This window comes from Rutilus rutilus, assembly GCF_951802725.1.
Source record: "Rutilus rutilus genome assembly, chromosome: 21".
Lineage (NCBI taxonomy): Eukaryota > Metazoa > Chordata > Actinopteri > Cypriniformes > Leuciscidae > Rutilus > Rutilus rutilus.
The window spans coordinates 10621352-10635720 of NC_140226.1; the positions used below are offsets into that span (position 1 = coordinate 10621352).

The 14369-nt window shown below is 40.5% G+C and overlaps 1 protein-coding gene across 4 annotated transcripts in view; it reads right to left on the bottom strand.

Annotated features, from left to right (window-relative positions):
- The window catches only part of ctbp2a (C-terminal binding protein 2a), a 53980-nt gene that overhangs the window by 20198 nt on the left and 19413 nt on the right, over window positions 1–14369 (bottom strand). Inside the window, exon 1 of one of the 4 annotated variants that reach the window (XM_084394094.1) lies at window positions 10623–13872. The exons of the other annotated variants lie outside the window; for them this stretch is intronic. Within the exon in view, the coding sequence (XP_084250220.1) occupies window positions 10623–12858 (2236 nt within the window). The 5' untranslated portion in view covers window positions 12859–13872. Of the gene's footprint in view, window positions 1–10622; window positions 13873–14369 lie in introns of those variants that run through there. 4 annotated transcript variants of the gene reach the window in all.

Below are 14369 nucleotides of genomic sequence, written 5' to 3' on the forward strand. Positions count from 1 at the left end.
TAGTGACTATTTGGTCAACCAATATGGCTTCTTTAAATCATTTCGAATACTTTTTTGATTTAAGAGTGAAATGCGTCATTTCTGTGCAAAAATATGACCATTTTCAAACGAGTGGTGTACATTCTTCCAGCCTTAATTGTTCAGACAAACTTCTCCCAGCCAAAACTTGCTGCGGAAACAACATCCTTCACCTTACATAGCCTGCATTATTAAACAATGACGTGAAATCTCTACTATTACTTAAGAGTGTGTAAGTAGACCTGGTGTGGTGACCAAACAAGAGAAAACAAACAACATGTTAACACAGATAATTAGCACAGTGTTCAATCTTCATTCTTACACTCCCGAAGTGAACACACTCACAGCAGATGTGATCTCTCACTCAGTTTCATTCCCCAAAATACTTTTTTTCCTCTATTCATTAGTTTCACATTCTCTCGCTCCCTCATTCTGTCAGTTCTCTATATGACAGAAGCCATCTGGCCTTCTGAACGAGAGATTGGACCAGGGAATGAGAGGTTTACAATGCACGCACACACACACACACACAGCTGTGTTTTGTTACACTAGAGACAGAGGCTCTTTATGGAGGTGATAGTGCTTAACATTAGGGAAAGAGTTACAGCAAAAGAACACACACGTGCACAAACAAACACACTCACATGGTTAAAGACCAAAAAAAATCGAATAAAAAAATCAAAAGGAAAGCATGAAGCATGTGAATGATTCACTGATGCATGTTACTGTCACCAATCGCTCTTATTATCGCTCCTCCCCTTCAGCCACCAGACTGTCCCGATACGCAACGCCCACTTTTCACAAACCCACCCAACAATTTCATTTCATTAGTTAAGACATCACATTACGGAAGCAAAACAGGTTACAAACATCATTACACAATGACTTGACCGAGTTTCTCTGAGCAGATGTTCAATGTACAAAATCTGTCCTTGCAGGTATATAGACATTCATACATCATACACAGCATCAGACGATTCTTTCATGTCTTTTTTCCTTCATAGTTTGCATTGAATTGAAGTGCGAAACAATTTCTGATCCTTCCAACATCTGCATCTGCTTGTGCTGTCTGTGTTCATACAGAGATCTGCGTCTCCATCTACGAATGAAACTCAATCTCCGTGACCTTTTCATTTTCTCACAATGAATAATTCACCGGGACCTGTTTGCTATCTCACACTGTCTCTCTCTCTCTCTCTCTAACACACACACAAAGAATTTTGTGAACAAGGGTTCTCTTCTGCAGTCATCCACATGTTCTCTCATTCTTTACAAAGATACCCATCTCAATTGCATTGTACAAGTCTCTGTTTCTAAACTCTGTGATATCATGCAGGTTCTGTTCACATTTACAGAATACTTTTTGCCATCCCAATATTTTCAGACCACACCGCAAAAATATATATTATTAACATAATATATAATTATAATATAATATAAAAGTATTTAATTGATACTTTTTTTTTTAAATAATATAATTTTAAATAAAAATACATTAGATAATTTAAAGCTGCAGTCCGTAGTTTTTCCTCTTTGGCGCCATCTCTGTTCGAAATCTGCGATTGCAGTTATTCGCAAATTATCAACTTTACGTGGGTTGTGCCTCGGCACGGCCCAGCGCGGATGAATCCAATGTTTTGAGGAGAATGTGCAGCTGTCAATCACCGCGTCGGTGTGGAAACTGGCATTCGGAATCACAGATTCTACTTTCTGGAAGTATGACCAACATCTGAACAAGTAAGTAACATCCACTTTTGTTCTGACCAACTAAGGGTAAAAAAGCATTGCACTAAATCGCACTGATTAAATCTAACGGTCGATCGCTTATCACATCACGTCAAACTGTGCAAATTATACTTTGTTCTCAAATTGTTAATGTTAACAACATCAGCACAGCGTGACTAGATTTAATGCCCTTCCGATATTCATCCTTGTTTTCGCATGGGCCCGGTTGTAGTCTCTTTTTTTCTGTAGGCACTCTGAAGTCCGAAGTCTTTTGCATTTTACAACGGGTGAATCTAAGTTGTCACTGGTGATTGTCGTTTGAACCTTTCTGGATCCGCCATCAAATTGCTAAGTTTAATTATATCAAGTGCTGTGAGAAAAGGCTATAAATCTCCACCTCCAGCATCCTCACACTCATAGCCTACTAGCCAAGACACCTTCTTTATGTGTACAGATGTGACGTAATAACGCAAAGACATGCTCGAATTTCCTGCGTAAATCCACCAGTACCACTGGAATTAAAAACATTATTACAAGCTTACCGGTTTGAATCGAGCTAAGGCAAGCAGAGAGTTTTGAACACTGGCTGGTTATGCACTTGCTAAAAAATTTTTTTGGATACATTTGATTTTAACTCAAAAAAGCTACGGACTGCAGCTTTAATTATAAAATTATGTAATTTAATTTACTTTTAATGCTTCAGAACATGTTTTTAAAGTATAATAAATGTATTTATGTAACATAATATATAAATAATTGTATTAATAATATAATAAATAATTATATAGTAATATCATACAGCAATAATTTTAGATCATAATAATATATATTATAAATGCTATGCTTTAGAACATGATATTTCTATTCATTACATTTATAAATTGATAATAAATAAATGTATATACTATAATATATAAATAATTTATTAAAATAATAAAATAATACTGGAAATTATACAGCTATAGGAGCAATAGACAAAGACTAATAAGTCAATAAGACAATAACTAATGCTTCAAAGACTATCAGGGAATCTTTCTTGCAATTTCAACACAACAATGCAAACAATGTATGTAATGTATTGGCAAACCAAATGTTTAAATTTGCAATGCATAAAAACACATGCATATGGGAGACAGTGGAGACGCAGCACTGGCCAAATCGAGCAAGTGATCGTTCTGTTAACTGGCCTGAATCTCTTTCTCCATCAGCACATCTTTACTGCCGAACACTAGCATGACACTCATTTGTTCAGTCAACGTTTGGTCTCTGTGACTTTGTGCAAACATTTAGTATACGCACACCGAAAGGGCCAGACTGAACATGCAAGAAGTGCGTCGACAAATTGCAACAAACTGCATTCATGCAATATGTGGTATACATTTACAAGTAGGCCTAGCAAATGCTGTTATCCAAAGTGATTTACACATGAAAAAGCAACAGCATTAGTGATTCACAAGTTGTTTAACATTTTATGAAGAAATATCAGATGCTAGTTGTTTACATACAGCTCTCGTCTACACACTGCTCCAGGGCAAATTGATTATTCATACGTTCAAACAAACCAATATCGCACCAATTTCTGATTCTTTAATGCTAATATGCCATGTGGGACAGATGTAAACGTCAGAGATAGGTCAGATGAGTTGTCCTACAGCAGACAGGGATTACAGTACACGCATTCATTCATTTCTGCAGGATTATGTTCTGATGGAGACCGCTAACCCCAAACCCCCCCACCCCGTCCTTTCCCACTGGGCCCGTCCTGCACAGATGGCTAGTGGGATTTTACCTCTCTAATCTCTTTTCTTTCATTCCCTCTCTCTGTCTTCTCTTTTCATTTCTAAAACGCTCATGAAATGAATATGCTGAGTTGGAGAAAAGGGCACTGAAATGACTTTTGGTTTTGAGTGTCTTTTGCCCTCCATTCTCATTCATTATTTCCTCTCTTTGCCCAACTCCACGATGATTTTGTCTGATCAAATTCCTACAGAAGTCAATTTTATGTTGAAGCAACCACCTTTATTCTCTTGGACAGTCTTGCCAAGACTAAATAAACCTGTAATATGAATAAAACTTTACCAGACATCAAGATGTCAAAAATCCAGGTAAATCCCTTTTTTCTTTTTTTAGCAACTATAAAAAGAAAATAATTGATATAATAAATAAAAAAAGGATGGAGCCTTACAATTTTTTTTTTTACAGAAATGGTATCAGATACCATGAGCAAAAGGCCGATTCATAAACTGGTATTTGGCCACTTCAGATTATTGAATTTAACTGAATATAATACACACACACACAAGTTTTTGAAAGAAGTCTCTTATCATCACCAGGGCTGCATTTATTTAATCAAAAATAAAATAAATAGAAACAATCTAAAATAATTGTTCTCCATTTCTAATAAATATATATTTTTTTTAATTCCTCTGTTGCAAAGCTGAATTTTCAGCATCATTACTCCAGTCTTCAGTGTCACATGACCCTTCAGAAATCATTCTAATATTCTGATTTGCTGCTCAAGAAACATTTCTGATTATTATCAATGTTGAAAATAGTTTTTGCTGCTTAACATTTTATACACCCCTACAAATCCATATGGCAAAATACCACAATTTGATAAATACCATGGTACTGAATAATTTCTATATCCGTCTACCAAAATATGCAACAGGCTCCTCCAAATAAACCTTTTTTTTTTTTAAATAAACCCAAGTAATACCATTATACATGTTCAAAAAAGCTACAACAGTTCATTCAAACTTTTGGTCCTTTTAGCCTTAAATGTGCCATCTATTTATCTAGTTATACAAGCTAGACTCATGTTTCAAGACCATTTAAAATGTAAACAAAAAACAGCACCACAATATTTGCATTCTGAATTGTGATTGGTCATGTCCTTCAATTTATTTAACCATATAGTCACCTTTACAGAAAAAAAAAAAGTTATGTTGATTCTCTTTCAGAGACTGAAAACAAATCACATGCTAATTGTCAAGCCGATGGCAAAGTGACTCTGATGCTAGATTTCATTACACAGAATCTAGCGTGCACTAGCATAAACACTAACTATGACTATAAAGAAACACTATGGCCTATAATTAAATTGTTCAACTAAACAGCCTACACTAGAGTAAAGCGTACCATGAAGCGTCCTTTCAGCATAACACTTCTGATCCATGACCAGGAGCGGCTTATCCCAGACTACAGGATGATCACTCAAAACACCTCAGTCCTTAGAGCTCTCGTTCAAAAAAGAGCTTCAAAAGAATCAAAAATCAATATCAAATAATACACCAGATACAAAAAAGCACAAACAACAATACGCAAACATATGGACACACCTGACCTGGAACACTCTCATACGGTCTGACCGTGACACCCATCGCCATGGCTACATAATCCCTTCTTACTAGAAAGGAAGGTCTTTTGCCAGGGTTGCCCCAGCATGTCCATATATAGACGCAATTAGTCTTGGGGGCATTTGGAATGACCATATATGGTAAAGGAATAAGGAAGCAGGCTCTTTTCAGATCATTTCACTGAGATGTATTAGACCGTAAGAAACGATACATTATGGTGTATGTGCATGCTTTCTAAAAGAGAGAGCACAATAATACTGATTATAATAAATAAATAAAAATCAGAGCAGTCGTTGCTATCAAAAACAGGTCACCTAGCAACACACAATTAAGGAATACCCTGCGAGCCCGCAGTCTACAGCCTGTCCATTAGCAGACGAAATTACTGGCTAAACAAACAACCATCACCCACATGCAAATGACTTTGTTGTGCATAAGAGAAGCGCTCATATTCTGCTCGAGACCGCTTGCCCACTGGGGATTTTCACAGATGTTTAGGACATGAGCAATGTACTCTGACTCTATCCAACCTGAAACATCTGGAGTCAGAGATGACTGGGGCACTGGAGAAATGGTTTCATTACATGGAACGAAAGCCAGCTAAACCCATTAACTCAAGTGAGACGGCAGAGGTGTAACAGAAGCAAAGGGAGGCAAAAAGACACCAAGGGAAAATGGAAGCCTTTGAAAGAGAAACGAAACGAGAGGATGCATGAGATAGACAGGAAGCCGTGGATTAGAGACTGTCGTAAAAAGAAGAGTTAAAAGATTATGATGCTATCTGTCCTCTATTCTAGGGATGGTCAACCAGTCCTCCGACAACTGACTTGCCCATGTACACAAAAAAAAAACACACATTTGCACTATAATGTTGTAGATCAGCCAAGTTTTTATTTTACTGGATTATCCCCAAAAAATAGCTTAATAATGGTTATCTAACATTTAACACCCGCCAACCCGCCAAATGTGGGTGTATTTCAGTGTACTCACTCGTTTCATTTGCTTCAGATGAATATTGTTGGTGTTACAGGGCTTGGATTTCGGCATGGGATTGCTCATAATTTTACTCATTCCTGCAGATTTTGTGCTCACACCCAAAGTGCGCGCACATAAAGCCGCCTCTCAGTACTAAATTGAGTTCTTTTTTGCTGTTTATTGCGCATTAACAGTCGAATACACACAAAATAATGTCTAAATGCTGGTCTTGGTGAGTATACATGTAAACACAGTCAGATATATTTTAAATGAACAAACAGTTACACAAAAAAATGCATGTGTAACAGTATAATGGATCCATGAATCAGGTCTTAAAGGAACACTCCACCGTTTTTTGAAATAGGGCTTATTCACCTTCTTTCCTACATTTAGATAGGTGGGCAAATGCATTTTTGTCTCAGTGCATGCATTGTTTTAGTTTGACAGGGTCGGCGCTAGCTTAGCTTAGCATAATGAATGGAATCCTTTGTTGCCAGCTAGCATGTCCTGAGTAAAAGTTAGTGGTCGACCGATATATCGCCAAGGCCGATATATCGGCCGATATGTGGCATTTTTTAAACATCGGCATCGGCCGATACGTTTTTCTGATTGGCCGATGTGTTGGAAGCGGGACTTTTATTTTGACGGCGCTCCGGACTTTTATTTTGACGGGCGGCGCTGAGAACACCAGCGCCAGAAGAGAACGGCAACGCCAACTCAGATCAAACAGCGCTCACTCACATTCTCCGTCTTCATTAATTTACAATCTCTGTCAGTCATATCTAATACTTTGTTAGACAGAACTGGTAAACAAAGAAAGTAAATGGTAACTTATGCGAAGTAAGTGAAGTAAAGCGTTTGCTTTTATATTATTTGTAACAGAAAAGGCAAACAATCAGGCTAAAATACTTTCTCATTTGCCGTCAACATTCAGCAAATGCGCATCTACGTCATTTAAACAAATCTCTGAATATCTAATAAACATTTAATTTCACAAACCTTGCAGATTTAATCGAATCCAGCTGGGATATCTTGAAGTGTGCATTACTGTCTGCGAGTAACGGTCGGTCCGTGCGAAGTGAGTGAATGCGAACAGAAGATCAGCGAGCGAAAAACTTTAAATCCTTCATTTTAAAATATGCTGATATATAACCAGTTGCCAACTGTGTCATATTCATATCTGTGATATATCCGGCTGCCAACTGTGTCATATTCATATCGTTTTCACTGTGCTGTATGTAAAATTAGCGTTACCCTGTATTTATTTGAAAAAATGATTACCAGCACAAAATTACCAGATTACTGAGTGCCCTGTTACAGTGTTTACATACTTTTTATTCACATATTCATATATTTCTAAACAATTACTTTGTGAAAAATACTGTAATAGGATTGCAAATTTAAGAAGTTGCCATCTAAAGTATAAAAGCATGTTTTTTTTATTTTTTTATAATTTATTTATAATTTATTATTAAAATAAGAAATTATTGATTAAAATAAATATATATAAAAATATCGGCTTTATATCGGCCATCGGCCACCCTGCTCTCTAAGATATCGGCGCTTGGGCGCAGAGATATCACGCAACACATGAAATCCCACGACTTCCGTCAACATACCGGCGTGAATAGTAGCTGGCTATTTTTCCTACAGTACATGAATGGCTATGAACATGGCTGATTTTGTGAGAGACGAAGAGGGTGACTTTTCAGACAGTCAAGATCCAGAACCATACCTCTATGAACCAGAGTTTTCAGAAGATGAGCTGCGTGCTTTGGAAATACAGCCCGCTCAACAGCCCGAGGACGTGAGAATGAGAGCCATCACGAACTGGTGGTGTGAATGTGGGGGAATATGCCAATCTATGCCGACTGAAATAGAGTGTCTGTGCTGTGGCGAGTGGGACAAGTTACTGCCAGTTGTGTCACAGCTACCGAGGATTTCACAGCGTTTATCCATCCTGCAGTACTCTATTTTTTTTCCCGGTATGATAAAGTGAACTGGAAAAAACGCCCCGCGCCGAATGGACCAAATGGACAGCTGTCCACAGAGTAAGTGATTATTTTAAACATGACGCATGTATAGATTGCCCCATATTATACCTGTATTCACAAGTTGTGGGATTTCATGTGTTGCGTGATATCTCTGAGCCCAAGTAGCAGTGCTTCGCCTGTGCTTCCCCCTAATATAGTCCCAAGTCAATATCTGCCTAGGAAATCACCTAGTGTTAATCTGCATCGCTATTTGTACTCGTTGTGAATACGCAGGCCACAAGAAGTTTTTTTGTTTTTTTTTATCACTTTTACTCAGGACATGCTAGCTGGCAACAAAGGATTCCATTCATTATGCTAAGCTAAGCTCGACCCTGTCAAACTAAAACAATCCATGCACTGAGACAAAAATGCATTTGCCCACCTATCTAAATGTAGGAAAGAAGGTGAATAAGCCCTATTTAAAAAAACGGTGGAGTGATTCACCATATAGTGATCTATATGGCAGATTTTCCCCATGTTATCAATGTCGAAATTATGGCCAGTGAATATGCCGAGTGGCTAGTAGCTTTGGAAAACCACTAGCCACAGTGGCTGGTGAGCAAAAGATTTAAAGTCAAGCCTTGAGTATAATAACTTCTACCGAGATTTTGGTCATACTGCCCAACCCTACTGAAGCCGCTCGCTAACCAGGCAGCCTTTAATAATGTTTATCACTGCTCATTTCTCTCCCACCCCAGAGGCTCTCCAATCATATCCATACACTCTGATTACTATCACCACAATGTGATTAGCCTGACTATGGTGATGTGTTGTTTAATTTCCTGCCGGGGTCTGACACTGCATCTCCATTTCGGGCTCAAAGTAAAACTCCCTGTGCTGCCTCCCCTCCCCCTCAGTGCAGTCATTGGACATCGTTCTGAAACAGCCAATGTGGGCTGGAAACTGTCTCTTACACCAGCTGCACCAGGTGGGATTCAAGAATACAGAAATATGACACCATAACCCTTTACAGTCTTTACCACTATCTGCAAAACATGCATGTGCATCAACATCAGTCCTGCAACAATATTTGAATGAATCCCACAAAATATACTGTATATTATTGCATTATGCAAAAATCCTAAATAGACTTATTTTTATTTTGTGACATTATTTTGTTTACATTCATTCTAATTAAGCAAATTCCGCTTAATGTAATGCATCTGAGCCATTAAATTGTGAGATTTTTTTCTTATCAAATGTGCAACTGATTCTCATTAAATTACTGTTTCACAATGTTTTTATTTTATTTAAATGAACATAAAAGCAGATTAACAAATACTATCAAGACATACAAATAATTTACAATTAAAATAACGGTTTTGCATTTCAATAATGAAAAGGCTATTTTTTGCATTATGATAATTGCTTTGCTTAAATGTCGTGTAAATAATGTCCCTCAACTGTAGATGAACTACATGTTCAGTTATTTCTCACATTGAAATTTCCCATTGAAGTTTGTGCTTGGCAAAGACCGTAAACTGTCACTCTCTCCCTTGTGCTGTTTCAGTCCATCATTCTGATCTTGCCTATATATGCCTCAAAGTGACAATTCACATCAAACATGTATCAAGTGGCTCTACCACTAACTGACAGGCTACACTTCACTCACAGTATCTTAGTCAAACAGATCAGCAGCGACGGGCAGATAGTGACAGAGGTTTAAACTAGCAAAGACAAACCATGAGAATAAAAAATAAGACATGCCACTCCAAATTCATTTAAAGACGCCTACAAGAGAACATAAATAATATTAAAGCAATGTAATATATAATTCCAAGCCATAACAAAAAACACAGTCTAACATTCAGTGACACCCTGAAGCTGATAATGGATAATACTGCATAAATGTGACTGACAAATAACATAACAGGCCACTGAACCACATGGCAACATAATGAAAACACATAATTACTATGTCACTCATTGTAAAAAAGAAAGTCCAAAATAAGTTTACTTTTAAATGAGCTTGTGCTAGACAAAAAAAACAATATTCAGTGGTATGCGGTTCTGCAATGACAAGGTGTAAAAAGATGAGGGATGACACGCTAAATAACAAAATATATCTTTTTTTTTCCTAATCCTTTATGTACAAAAAAAGCTGCATCTGATCTGGAACAAAACAAAGCCAAACTAGCTCCAAAAGCTTTGATCTGAAAGAATAATCTATAATAATATAAGATGAGTCTTGCTCAACATTAGACAAAGGAAGGAACAGGGATGATATCTCAGTACTGGATGGTCTGATAAAATCATTAGCAACTCACTTCACTACTTTTTCAGCAACAAAACAAAGAGCACTGTTTATTCTTCAAAGGAGGTGTATCTGTGTAGCACTTCTAAAAAGTGAAGTTCAAAGGGAAAAATGTAACTTGAATCAATGAACCTACAATCATATGATTCAGACACACTCAATCTGACACAGACAGTTAGGAGCTGAAGCACTAGAGAGGGTGGAGGAGGGGAAGATAGGAGAATGTGAAAAAGGTAATGGAAGAGGGCTTTGATTTACTTGTGTCCGGCGATGCCATAGTGGAGACAATGACTGGAGGTCCAGTACGCCGGCTGAGCTTCTGATTAGCCAGACTCACACTTTGACCTGGACCGGCACTACCAACAGGTACTAGGGCTCCGTCTGAGGACACTCCAGCCCTGCGCATTACTTGTGGGCTTACATGGGGACTGGGCATGGGAGACATCGTGGCCAAGCTTCGATCCCTCTTTAACAACTCCATTGGTACAGTATAGTTGGTTGTGTATGCCTTCGGAGCTTGCTGGGGTGCCAAAGCAGGCATGGTCATTGGTTGGGGAACTGCAGGCAGTGCTGGCAAAGGCTGTGGCATTGCATGGATTGCCATTTGTGATGGCATTACTGGCAGATGTGATGGTATGCCTACGTGTTGGGACATTGCAGTCATATGTGACATGGACAAGCCAGTGTGCGGATTGTAGCCTGACAATGGGCGAGGCTGGACTGGAACCACAGAGCCACTGTATGCTCCTACAGACCTGGCTCCAGGATACCCACTGGTCTGGTCTAGAAGCTGCTGGGAGGGAGCACTGCTGGGTCTCCGACTATAGCCCTCACCCATCCTTGCAGATACAGTCTGCATGGGGGTAGAGGGTGGCTGCATATACTGGGACTCCAAGCCCGGAGTCAAGGGCGGAGGCTGGTGCGCATAAATGTCACTCCGATGGCTAAAGCTGTTGGATCTGCCACGTACTGGAGCACTGGGATGCAGGGGGGTAGCAGGAAGGATTTCAGGTGGTCGTTTGCAACTAAGCACAACACGAGACAGAACCCTGGCTTGGCCCAAGTTGGGGGCCACTGAACGCACATCATTTTCCTCCATAACAGCCAACATTGCAGTGGAGTCAAAGCCCTGCTGCAGCAGAGAAGTGATGGTGCTTTCCGAGAGGCCCTCTTTTTGCAGCAATGCCAGAAACTCAGGGTCTGCATTTTTTTTAGGGTCTACAGGAGCCACTGGGGTCTGAGGGACAGTGGGAGGAGGAGCAGGAGTAAAAGGCTGAGCAGGAAGTTGTGGTAACAGAGCAGGAGTGGCTACTGGGGCAAGGGTTGTAGAGGGAACTGGAGTGTAGACAGGATTTGGAACTTGCTGCACTGGCTGAACCTGTGGTATCTGCTGAACTTGCTGCACTGGTTGCATTTGCTGCACTGGCTGAACTTGCTGCATTTGCTGCACTGGCTGAACCTGCTGCATTTGCTGCACTGGCTGAACTTGCTGCATTTGCTGCATTTGCTGCACTGGCTGAACCTGCTGCTGTATTTGTTGTTGCATTTGTTGTTGCGCTTGCTGCTGCGCTTGCTGTTGAGCCTGTTGTTGGACTTGCTGTTGCTGCTGTATGGTGTATGGTGAGGGGTTTTCCAGATGCATGACCATACCTCGGGTAGTTCCATCCATTCCTTGAGCAGCTGGATCAACCACCAGGCAAGTGGCTGCTGGCTGATCAATCGGCCTTCCGTTAACGTCACTGTAATGGCTAGTGAGAGAGGCAGGTGGCTCAGTACCGTAACGGGGAGAATTTGGCTCCATTATATAATGAGCTGGAGATGGTGCTCGGCTTGGAATGCGCTGCCCATCCTGCATCATTTTTGTGCCAGGAGTAGCAGGTGGGGGTCCAGGCAGGGATGTTTCCCTATAAATACGACCCATGTCATGAGCACTTGGAGGTGGGGGAGGAGGCATGCCAGGTGTTGGGGCAGCAGAACCAGGCCGACCTCCTGAACTCTGTTCCCACAGTTGCCGAGGACCTGCCATCATTCCATAATGTGTTGATGACCTATTGAGAGAATGAGGTTGCTCTCCACGATAGAAACCGTCTGTTGGCCGAGGTGGCATGCCTGGGTCTTGCTGATAGTAGTCATGGTGTGGCAGGGAACCACGGTTAGCCATTGAATGTCGATCGTAATGGCTGTTCAACTCAGGAACGGAGCTTTTTCTTATGTTACGTGGGTCCGGACGATCCAAATAACCTTGGTTGTAAAGAGATTGCTGGTAGGAGTCTGGCTCCCTTTTCAAATTGAGGTCAGGAGGACGCACTCCAGGCGGTGGCTCGTACCATCCCCCTCCTGTATCTGCTCCATAGCTCAGCGAGTTGCGTCGACCAGCCATCCGGGCCTGCTGCTCGTAAACACTGTCACTGCGCTCCCAATGACCCTCATTCCCACCCAGCGTGTCCCAGCTCTGGGAGCGGCCGATCGGCAACTGCTTACTGGAGATCAACATGAGGAATAGATATACCTTACTCACAGGGAAGAAAAATGAGAGAGGTTTTCCTTTAAGTTCCTAGTTGCAGGCTCAAGTGGTGAAAGGAAGGAGTATGGAAGAAAAAAATTTAAACAGAAGATATTGCTTTTCACCTGAGGTCCAGTTGTAATTTCTGTCTCCCGTCTCTATCACAGTGGCAAGGTCTGGCTATCAAATGGCTCCTCTTGCTTGGCGACCGGTGAATAATTAATCTGGGGAATACTGCTGGTGGTGATGGAAGCAGGAAAGAGGACACCAAGCGCTCTCACAAATAACGTTGGTAGGTGAAGCCTGCCTGACTACTCCATTCTGGCAATGCAAAGCGACAAGCGTGAACAGACAGAGGGAAAGAAAAAGAGAGAAAACGGAGAGACAGGAAGGAAAATTTTAACAAGGGGAGGGTTGGTGTGGGGGAGGCAGGGGCTTGTCATAATCCAGCGAAGCTGATCCGCTCCAACTCCAAACATTTTACTCATTCAGATTGCTATGAAGGATTACAGACCAAATAAAGCCAGCTTAAATCCACTCTTCACCCTTGTGACGTCACATTCAAACACACACAAAATGTGTCCCTGATGATAATGAACACAATGAAATCCCTTTGGACAGGAAGTCAGGAACACATGCTGCCGCAGACACACTTACCTGAAGCCAATGGTCAAGGTGGTCTGTGTTTCTTTCAAAAGCCTAGCCAGCTGGCATTGAGCAGGAGGTCTTTGCTGGACTCCAAGAGGTGGGCCAGTGAAACTAGTACAGATCTAATGCAGCAGGGCAATATCGTGTAGCACTGTCAGGAAACGTCAAATCCTGATTGAACAGTAATCCTATGATGGACCAGCAATGCCTGCAGAGCTATGCAAATGCAGAGATCCAGGATCACCACTCATCTATTACATTATGACCCGAGCTGACACCAGTGCAGCTATACTGCCTCCAAATACCATGTACAGCAGACCAAAAATGAGGTCATAAAACTTATGGATCACAATACTGATGCACAAAAAACAAAAACAAAACAAAAAACAGCTTCATTACTACATTACATCAGATTGGATGCAAATTACGATACCGCTTTCCGTGAGCATTACATAAGCAGGGCTTTTGGTAGCCCGAAATGAATTTAACTAGACCAAATAAAAAAAGATAATTTTTTTAAGTAGAAATTTGGATAGGAATGGCGCTCTGCTTTTCTTTGGCTTTCCTTTTTTCATCCTGGTCTGTCTATTTTGGCTGAGTAGAACTGAAATACCAGCATAAATCCATGCGCCTCTTAACTTATTCACACACAGTCAGCAATTTTTGCAATTTTCTCTACTGCGCATCCAATCTCTATCACTTAGCAAAAGTAAATTCTATGAGAACAACACTCATTTACAGGGGATGGCAGTAACAATTGTCTATCCCAAATGTCAGAAGAAGAGAAGGCGAGGTGGATGCAGCCGGAAGAAGAGAAGTAAACACACACAAGCCAGGTAGCATTTGCACTGCAG